This window comes from Rutidosis leptorrhynchoides, chromosome 6, assembly GCF_046630445.1.
Source record: "Rutidosis leptorrhynchoides isolate AG116_Rl617_1_P2 chromosome 6, CSIRO_AGI_Rlap_v1, whole genome shotgun sequence".
NCBI lineage: Eukaryota > Viridiplantae > Streptophyta > Magnoliopsida > Asterales > Asteraceae > Rutidosis > Rutidosis leptorrhynchoides.
In genome coordinates this window covers 372,589,885-372,601,260 of record NC_092338.1, presented here as the reverse complement: position 1 = coordinate 372,601,260, position 11,376 = coordinate 372,589,885, and the positions used below count along the sequence as shown (strand labels likewise).

Sequence of the window (11,376 nt, the reverse complement as noted above, 5' to 3'; positions counted from 1 at the left end):
AGTAGGCTAAACAGGTTGAAATTTGTCTAAAGTGCTCTCAAATACTTGAAATATCCGATCTTATTTTAACTACAAGATCTGTATAAGAAAAAGTTTTTCCATCACTACATATGTTATACATCATGAAAAGCTTCATAAATATGACAAAAAGTATTGCCGGGTCAACCCAACAAGCATTGACCTGAAACTTAAAGAAGAACTAAGCTGCTCCTTACCCATTTTTGGAATTAGGTCATCAACAAAATCAAATTTGTCTGGAGACATGAAAAACAAGCAAACACTACTCCGAAATAAAGTTAACGGAGGTCATAAAGATAATGGCACTAATAAAAAGTCTCGATCCAACTGGATTAAAGGGTTATTTTCTAACAGAAAACAAGAAGGCTTCGCAAAAGAAAGTGATCATGCTGACAACTCTTCAATAAGACTTGGACGATCGTTTTCATTTGATGATTTAGAAAGTAACGAAATGGAAGATACTTCATGCAGATCGAGTACATTATTAACAAGCACATTCGATGATTACATCGGCGCTTTTGCTTATCCAACAGGTTACTGTTTGAAATAATGTTGCTTTCAACAAGTTTAACAGTTTTATGACCACTTGAATCAACGGTCATGCACTCGCGACCCATATTATTCTGGAGCGGTAATGTACTAAACTTTGATTTTATACATTGTTTATGGGAAAGATTTCATGCAGATCAAGTACATTATCAACAAACACTAGTGAAAAAATGGAAATTAGGAAGAATATGATATATAGAACTTGCATCAATAGGGAAAAAACATTATTATTATTTAACAATTAACAATAGCTTCATTACAAATAAAACCCGGATCCAAATCCGAATCATCCAAATTATAAACAAGTTTATATCATCATTCCCACTTAAATCGAATCTAGAACCGTTTATCCAACATTGAAAGGACTATATATGCATATTATTAAACTGGAAGGACCTTGTTGACAATTTCTTGACTAAGAGCAGCAATCTGTGAATCAAGTGATTTAATGGTTTCAAGTTTTTGATTCTCCAGACTCACCAACGCTTCTTGTAATTCAGCTTCAACTTTCTTCCGTCCTTCCGCTAATTTCGCGTCAACTTCGCCGGCGGTTTCTTTTTTCATCTGATTTAACGCCGCCGCAATCTCAGCTCTTGCAGCTCGCATAATCGCCGCCGCTTGTTCTTCCAGTTGTTTTACTTCTGCTGACGTGTCTTTGACGCTGCTTAACTTCTCTTTAATTTCGGAGTCTCTTTTGTCCATGAAATTACCTAATGGCGAGTAGTATAATTTGTCGAGTGTGAACATGAGGAACAGAAATTCAGCGGCGATGATTGGGAGAGTGAGATCGAAGTCGAAAAGTTGTGCTTTTTCGAATTCTTCGGCGAGTGAAGGGAGTGGTGTGGCGGCGATGGCGGTGGCGATTGTGGTGGCGGCTAGGGTTAGGGTTTTGGGGGAGAATGAAATTAGGGGTTTTTGTGGTTGTGATTGTGGTGGTTGTGGTGATGGTGATGCCATTGATTTGATTGGGGTTGGTGGAGAGGTGATTAGGGTTTTGGATGAAGCCATGATCATGTTGGCCATTGAGATTGGTGGTGAATTGGGGGTAACACACAGATCTAAATTGAATGTGTTTGTGGTCTGTAAATGGGAATGGAATGATTTTTGGGAGATGATGAATGGGGGAGAGGGTGGATTTTGGGAGAAAAGGCTTATCTCAATCTATGCCACACAAACTGATATGAGGTTCACAATTTTCTAAAAAATTAATCTTTTCTTAATTTCAATGTTAAAATGGTCATTCTATTTTGTTGTATTAATTAAATCAAATATTAAATACGGAGTATATATCTAATATACTTCACACAAAAAACTGCAAAACAAAAAGTTCGGTTGATGACCGATGATATGTATTTTAGGTCAGCGATTTATAAGTATCAGTCTAGTTTCAAAACTCTTTAGCGTGATAGAATGCCTAATGACATGGACGCCCTCTGACATTGATGCAAACTACTTCAACACCAAAACAATAATCTACGTTTTGTTGTTTAAGTAGTTTGTATCAGGGCGTCAGAGAGCGTCTATGTATTTCATCTTCCTTTTCACTATAATCGACGCATATTTTAACACCAAGATACTTGAACACCAAATTCACCGATGATATGTATTTTCGGTAAACATCAGTGTAGTTTCAGAACTCTTTAGTGTGATAGAATGTCGAATGACATGGACGCAAAACCAATTCTCTGCGCATTCTAATCCTTTAAATTGTTTCGCAGGATACCTTGGGTTCTCCACAAAGTAGTTGTAGAGACCCGTCCTAATCCATCTGGACGAAGTCATCAACATTTGGTCCCATTGCGAGGTATTGTCCTAAATATGTCATTAATAACTCCGTGTAATATCTCAAAAATGAGCGAATGCACAGCGGAATATTTCTTTCATACCTGAGAATAAACATGCTTTAAAGTGTCAACTAAAAGGTTGGTGAGTTCATAGGTTTATCATAAACAATCATTTTAATAATTTCAATAGACCACAAGATTTCATTTTCATTTCAAAGTGCAGGTCTGCTCACTGCTATAAAATCCATTCATATGCTGAACACCTGGTAACCGACCTTAACAGGATGCATATAGAATATCCCCATCATTCCGGGACTCTCATCGGATATGATAAATCGAAGTACTAAAGCAGTTCAAATTCTTTGACTGGGGCTTGTTAGTGCCCATAGATCTATCTTTAGGATTCGCGTCAATTATTGGCAATTATAATAAACACTAATTCTTAGGCTACCAAGCTAAAAAGGGGCATATTCGGTTCGATAATTCAACATAGAATGTAGTTTCGATTACTTGTGTCTATTTTGTCAAACATTTATAAAACAGCGCATGTATTCTCAGTCCCAAAAATATATATTGCAAAAGCATTTAAAAAGGGAGCAAATGAAACTCACTATACTGTATTTTGTAGTAAAAATACATATGACGACATTGAACAATGCAGGGTTGGCCTCGGATTCACGAACCTATACCATTTATATATATATTAACACATATAGTTGTAATTCAATAAATTTATATATATATATATATATATATATATATATATATTTATTAATGCTATCATTTTATATTAATAACTTGTATGTTTCATAAATGTATTCATTTTATGTACTTTAAATAAATAAAAATATAGTTATTTTATATGTATTAGGTATAGTTTTATATAACTAATAGTTATTTGGTAATATTAATAATATTAACTAAAAAGTTGTTTCGTTTTATAATAATAATAATAATAATAATAACAATTGTTATGATAATAATAATGATACTAGTATTAATAAAAATGATAATAATAATAATAATAATAATAATAATAATAATAATAATATTAAAATAATAATATTAATGTCAAAATAATAATAATGATAATAATAATAAAAATGATATTTTTAACAAAAATGATAGTCTTTAATAAAAATGATAATTTTAGTAATAAAATGATAATTTTAGTAATAAAATGATAATTTTATTAGTAATAATAATAATAATAATAATAATAATAATAATAATAATAATAATAATAATAGTCACAATAATAATATAATAATAATAATAATAATAATAATAATAATAATAATAATAATAATAATAATAATAATAATAATAATAACGGTAATAGTAATACTACCTCAAAGAAGTAGTCCTTTTAAAATAAATGCCCAAGTCCGGGTTTGAACCCGCGACGTCCCGCTAACCCGATAACAATCTAAACGTCTTCGATTCATCAACATAAATCATAACCTCACGATCATCAATAATGATCATCAATATCTTAACCGATCGTCATCATCATTAACTTATTATTTCGAGTATCATTATTCATTATCATATATCATATATTATATATCATATATCATATATCATCATGGGTAACCTCACCACGATATTCAAGCTTCGTCATCATCATTATTGATCAACATACATCATACACGACATCATAACAATATAACCACCATCGTCATGCATCATCTACAATCAATATCATCATTATCTAATTATCATGTCCTCATGATCAAATCATCACCTATTATCCATTTCATTTTTCATTATTATCGAACATCATGCTTATAATTATCATGTTATGTAGGATTGATCCATGGCTCAAGAAAGTGGGTGGTTAACCTTCGTGATTTCCTCCTGATGCTACACCGGTTTACTCAAGCAGCCAAATCGCGTATGGAGTTGTAGTAGATGCGGCCCAAGAAGCCCAAATATGTGTGGGTTGTTTGTAATTCAAAGGTGTGTTGTTGGGCTTATATAGGAACGACCCAAAAATCAAAAAGAAATAGCATAGTGTCGGTCATATGCTCGATTTAGGATCTCCAATTATAGAAGTATAAGGCAACAAAAATTTTGATGTTTACATCGCCATGTCATCACTGCCCTACTCTTACTAACCTACACCGAATATATATAATAGTACTAGTGACTTACAGGTGGTTTTGTTTGAGCAAAGCAAGAGTATGATAAGGGCCCAATAATTTCTTTGGATATAAAGTCTACTCGTTTCAGATTCTGTGGTGATTAAATTCCTTTTGACCCGACAGTCCATACCCACTCACCAACTTGTTTTGCCACGTTACCATTTTATCAACTCATTTCTATTTTTATTTTTTTTTATTTTTTTTATTTTTTGTTAAATTCCATGTTTCATAATTGACGTCTATATAATATATAGCTCGAGTATCATCATTCATTGTTACCGTTGTCACTATCAAGAAGTGGATGAGAGCAGTAGTCATAGCAGTACAGTAGCAGCAAAGCGAACGAATGAAGTAACCAAGGTGACGGTTTGGTGGTGTGTTGATGTTCTGGTGGTTCACGACAAACAAAAGCTACTGTTTGAACTATAAGAATAACGACAGAAGTTGCAATATATATGGGTGTTTCGATGGTTTTGTTTGGGTATTCACACCGGAACAGAAAATGAGAAAGAGGTGATGGTATTACGGTTTGTTTCCCGGACAACACACAGCATAGCAGCTGCAAACCATAGTGGCGATTTCACATGGTTCTTTGTGGTTGGAGAAGAAAACGATGAACATGGGATGGTGTTGTTGTGAGGTGGTGTAGTGGTGGCTATGACCGAACACACACGCAACAGGTTGTAGTCGATAGATTAATGAGAGTTGAAGGTGATGTCAAAGGTAAGGCTAAGGTGGTGGTGATCTTCGATGTGTAGTAACCCGAAAGAGTAATAGGTAGTGTTCTTTTTAGTTGATTTCATAAAGCCGTAGCACATCTTAAATAGATATGAATTGATTAAAATATGTTAAAAGAAAAAGGTTATAGTGTGTATGTCTATATCATGCACGTTTGTATATATAAAAGTGGAATCAAAACAACAACAGTAATTTAACATAAGATATCACATGATGGCCGAGATATATTTATCTCCTTTGTATTTTTATAAGTATATTATATAAATCATAGATCAAAGATGGTGGGACTAAAAACAGTAGCATCCAAATTAATAAGTCACAAATAGTATAGCCGCCAGGCTACTTTTGTTTTTATTTTCTTCACGGACTAGATTTCGTTCTCCATCGTTAATCGGTTGTGGATAAAAGTGTTCAGAAAATTTCTAAATTTCTAAATTAAATTCCTTTATTTATTTCAGTCATTATGGTATAAAATTTGGTCATTAATTTATTAAATAAAAATTACATCAACTGTCCCTCTCGATTCTGGGTAAAATATAAAAAAAATGTTAAAATTTAATAACTAGATCCTAAATACATTTTTAGTAGCCTAAAATTTATAGAACTTATTTTCGGATCACCGTTTATTTTAAAATCACATAAGTTCGTTTTTAACCTGATTAATATCTATCGAAACATCAAACGAGTATTATAATTATTTAATATTTATTTTTAATATACTTTTATTTATATATATATATATATATATATATATATATATATGTTTTCACATAATAATTATTATAATATCATATTTCATAACAACAACATTTAATATTTCAAATTATACTTCCAATTATTATATATATATATATATACACATATCTATTTACAACTAGTTGTTCGTGAATCGTCGGGAATGGTCGAAGGTCATTTGAATGTATGAGAATAGTTCAAAATTTTTGAGACTCAACCTTACAGACTTTTCTTATCGTGTCAAAATTATGAAATCGTATCGTGAGTTTGGTTCAAAATTAGTCGAAATTTTTTCCGGGTCGTCACAGTACCTACCCGTTAAAGAAATTTCGTCCCGAAATTTGATCGAGGTCGTCATGGCTAACAATAAAAATGTTTTCATGACGATTATGAGTTGATAATTAGAGTTTTATTAACATTGAGTAATATTGATAAAATAATTCGATTACTCGAGGCGTACGAGTGAAGCTATCACAAAAGATTGAGATAGAGGTTTAACTTTTGACGTAGTCACGGTGGATTTCCGGAATTCAAGGAATTTAGAGATAATCTTCGAAATGTATATAAGATTTGATTTTTCGGTAATTAAGGAAATTTAGGATCCTCTTTAATTAAATGCGGTCATCTGTCTCGTTTGCTTTGTCGGGTTTTTCCTTTATAAATTTACCTCTACCGTTCCATTATCTTCATCACTTCTATACTTTTCTTTTTCAATTCATATTTTCAAACGATTTTGAAAATGCTTAATCCAGTTCTGATCATTGACCTCATTCTGACTATCGCAACAATCATCCTCCTATTCCAACTCTCACAGGAGAAATCTGTTTACTTCTACTTCGCTCTCGGGATTGTTGTATTTATAATTCTCCCGTGTCTTTATATTGCTATACGCCTTGATATACACGGTTTGTAATTTTTATGTTGTCGTGCTTATATTTCGGAGCTCTATGCTTTTGTTTTCTTTTCCTGACCTGAAGTAAAGCGATCAAGACGTCTTGGTTTGTAGGTATGAAGTTCGAAAGAACATAACTAAGTTTATAGGCAGAAAGGGAAGGTAATCGCACGATTTGATTTGTTAACTTACCAGTATCACTTAGGATAGAACTATCAAGAATATATTTTCTTGATATGTTCAAAGGTTAATTAGAATGAAAGAGTTATGTAATATGGAAAATGATGAGGGTATGGTCTACTGTGAACCATCATCACGTTCCATTAGAAATTTAGCATGACCTACTGTAATATAACCACGTTGGCCTGACGTCATTATATTATACTAACTCATGCTTCAATCCCCAACACTTCTCCAGAAATCATTCATAATTTAAACTCGAAGTTTATAGAACTTAGAAATAAAACAGTTTCTTTTATGATGTAATATAGATAGCACGAAGAGATAAATAATTCCGGACAAGAAGAGTTATGAAAATATCCTCAGAAATATCGACGATATTTATGATGATATTTTCAGAATTTCTAAGATCGAAGGTTGATGAAGAAAGATTTTTCACAAGATTTAACATGAGTACGGAGCAAGATATTCTCTAAAGATTTCATCGGATACAGAATTATCCGAATTCTTTAAATATAGGGTTTGGTCCTTGTATTTGTCCTCGGTCTCCTTCATGGTTTGCTCAATCCGTTTTTCAGTACCAAATTTTCTATCGAGCGTTCCCAACCCTCCATTCTTTATTATCAAACTTTTGGCCGTTAAGACCATCTACAATTTTTCTGTTTCCTCTGTATTTAATGCTACCATATCTGAATTATCAGTTATCAATCCGAGGTGGTTTCAAGAGAATTGTGTTTTTAGATGATTAAACGCTGATTGCAATCGTCAAGGTACAAAGGATGTTTAAGATGAAATCAAGTGGCAAACTTGAAGAAATGTTTAGTTTCATATGTTATAGTCAATATTTTTATTCATTTTAATTGTCCAATGTTAGTTGTCCACAGTTAGTAGTCCAATAATTCATATATAGTTTAATATATTATATTCGAATTAATTAATACGTGTCATTACCCATTGTATACATGTCTCAGACTCGATCACAACTCAAAGTATATATATTATTTTAGAATCAACCTCAACCTTGTATAGCTAACTCGAGCATTACCGCATATAGAGTGTCTATGGTTCTTCCAAATAATATATATAGATGACGTCGATATGATATGTCAAAACATTGTATACGTGTCCCGATTTATCCGACGATATTTAAAGTGCGTAAAATAAATAACAGAAATTAAATGACGATAAATAAAATTGCGAGAATGAAAATTGCGATAAATAAATTGCGATAATTAAATTGTGATAATTAAATTTGCGATAATTAAACTGTAATAGGGAATTAGCAGTTAGCTAGGATTTTGTTAGCGTGGATTCTTAACAAAATTTCTGATAGTTAATTTGTTTGTTTCTAACAAATTTTATTTTTGTCCAATGTTCTCCTCATTATGCCACTTGTTGGATTCTGATAAGTCAAAATCCAAATATGAATTTGAATGAAAATGGTTATTCTGCGGTGAACGGATATGTATATCTGTGAATGTAAGTAGGATAGTAAATGACTGTTGAATCAGATTGGAAAAATGTACAATGTAACTTATTAATGTGAAATCTAAATATCTCTCGGGTATTACCTACCCGTTAAAATATTTTTACGATTAACAGTTTGTACAAAAGAATTTTTAATTACAATCTTTATGAAAATATACTTACATATATATTCTCTTCAGATGTAATCATAGATTTATAGATATCGATTGTTAAATCGATGATGAAAGATGTGAATGATAACATATGTGAATTAATTATGATAGAAGTCCTTTAAAGCTTCTTTTATCTTTCTCGGGTATTACCTATCCGTTAAAAATTCACACGTCATAGTTAATATGAAAAGAATTTTTATTTCGATCTCGAGATAAGTATATACATATATCTTTTAATCGTGGACAGAAAGTAATGAATTAATATTTCATAATTCATCATTCTCGGTACTCTTCGGTGTCTGTGGTGTTTACGGAGCTTGTGGTGTTTACGGAGCTTGTGGTGATGGAAATCATGCTGGTGCAGGTGGTGTTGCTGTTGGTGTTGGTACTGCTTGTGGTACCTGCGTAGTAGATGCGAGCCTAGCTTCCAAATTGAACACCGTCACCTCCAGGGTTTCTACTTTACGCTCGAGTCTATGAATTAGTTCTACCCATTCTTCCGTAAGATTTGTCAATTCTTGATATTTAGTTCGAAGTCTTCTAACTTCTTCTAATAATCCTATCTGATTAGAATTCGGAAGTAGAGGACGAATACTATCTTTAACGATATCGAGTCGACCTTCGAGGCGGAAAATCCATGCAAAAAGAGTGAAAACGGTATTGCGAACACGTTCGCCGGTAAGCGGATCGAGCACTCCGACGTTAGGTGGTAAGTTCGGCTCTTGATATGGAGTACCTTCTTCATTTCTCCACAGGGTAAGTATTTCGTGAACCCATCCCCACTTTCTAAAGAAATCACGGTAGTTTATCGGTTGGTGCGCTCCCATCACGCTGTCTTCAGAGTCAGAGGAACTTGGTCGATTCGTAGAGGCCATCTTACGCGATCACAGAAAAGATTTTTGATATGAAAAGTTTAGTGACAGTAAATGATAGTTGGATGGTATTCTCAATGCATAATGTGCATAGATATATGTAGTACCAGGATCCCTTAAATTACGGAGAAATTTACGGGAGATATCAGGCAAAGTTTACCGTAATAGATATGCTAAGATATGAATTTGTCTATACACTATCTATGCAATAAAGGCAGTAGGACGTGTCTAGACTTAGGAATGATAAGCAGGTAATTTTTTCACTAGGAATGTAGGAATGATAAACAAAACTTATAATATGCAGCTAAGGTCGAAGTCCAGACTTGCTAATGCATCCTAACAACTATCAATCATACTCACTAATGCAAGACCTGGTTCGCTAAGACCACCGCTCTGATACTAACTGTAGAGACCCGTCCTAATCCATCTGGACGAAGTCATCAACATTTGGTCCCATTGCGAGGTTGATAGTGCTCCAAATGAACATATATTTAGGCACAATATCCTTCCAATATGTAAAGCTTTTAGTTACTATTGTTATATTTTTATGTAATAATCGTTTAAATAAATAAGTGCGAAGACAAAAGAAGAAAACGACGATTTGAAGACGCAAATGACCAAAAAGCTCAAATGTACAAGATATAATTCAAGTGGTTCAAATTATTGATGAGAAACGTCTAAAACTTACAAGAGTACGAGCCGCAAAACGCAAAGTACAAGATATTAAATAGTACGCAAGGACGTTCGAAAATCTGGAACCGGGACATGAACCAACTCTCAATGCGCGAAACGGAGCTAAAATTACGAGTCAACTATGCACATAAATATAATATAATATATAAATAATTCATAAAATTATATATATATATATATATATATATATATATATATATATATATATATATATATATATATATATATATTATATTTATTTATTAAAACGTCGGCAAAACTAGAAAACAAAGTGATGTGTGCTGGCCAGCCTGTCCATGCGGTCGCATGGAAATAACAAAGGGAACCCATGCGATCTCATGGCTCCCAAATTCAGCTCACATCTATAAAAGGCAGCGAATTGAACGAGTAATATATACCTTTTTCTTCTTCTTCCTCTGTAATCATAATTATATTTTTAAATATAATTTTAATTTTAAATTAAGTTTAATAATAATTGGGTTATTGTAAGGAATGTTTTACGGGTTTTAAGTCGGAACTCTGTCCGTGTAACGCTACGCAATTAATCACCACTGTAAGCTATGTTCTTCCTTTTTAAATTAATGTCTCGTAACTAAGTTATTATTATGCTTATTTGAACCAAAGTAATCGTGATGTTAGACTAAATATTAAGACAGGGTATTTAGATTTTGTACCATAATTAAGGTTTGGACAAAAGACCGACACTTGTGGACATTGTACTATGACTATTAATAAATAGGGGGTATTGTCTAATTGAGCGACAACTCATTGGAACCCGTCGAACCTATCTTCAAATTAGTTAATCTAATAATTATTAAAATGATTATGTATGTCCTATTTAGTGACGTTTATACGACATCTTTTACGATCATTTAATTAATTATTTGGGTTGGATAATTGATTATTCATTCTGATCAAGTGGGTAAATTAATATTCATATCTCATTAAAACAGGGGTGGATTACATACAAGGATAATTGGTGTAATTGTTAACAAAGTAATAAAACCTTGAATTACATGCCATCGATAACCTGGTGTAATCATTAAACAAAGTATTAAAACCTTGTTACAGTTAGAATCCCTAATTAGTTGGAATATTTGACTTCGGGAATAAGGTTAATTTGACGAG

At 32.6% G+C, this 11,376-nt stretch overlaps 1 protein-coding gene across 1 annotated transcript; it reads right to left on the bottom strand.

Annotated features, from left to right (window-relative positions):
• Window positions 1-778: 778 nt before the first annotated feature.
• Window positions 779-1,736, bottom strand: LOC139851727 (ATP synthase subunit b', chloroplastic-like). Its single transcript, XM_071840880.1, has one exon. It carries the CDS (start codon window positions 1,588-1,590, stop codon window positions 949-951), a length of 642 nt encoding a protein of 213 aa, XP_071696981.1. The 5' UTR covers window positions 1,591-1,736; the 3' UTR covers window positions 779-948.
• Window positions 1,737-11,376: the final 9,640 nt, after the last annotated feature.

What these genes read in the sequence shown, in the direction of transcription:
- LOC139851727 (XM_071840880.1), bottom strand. Translation starts at nt 1,590, where the DNA reads ATGGCCAACATGATCATGGCTTCATCCAAAACCCTAATCACCTCTCCA.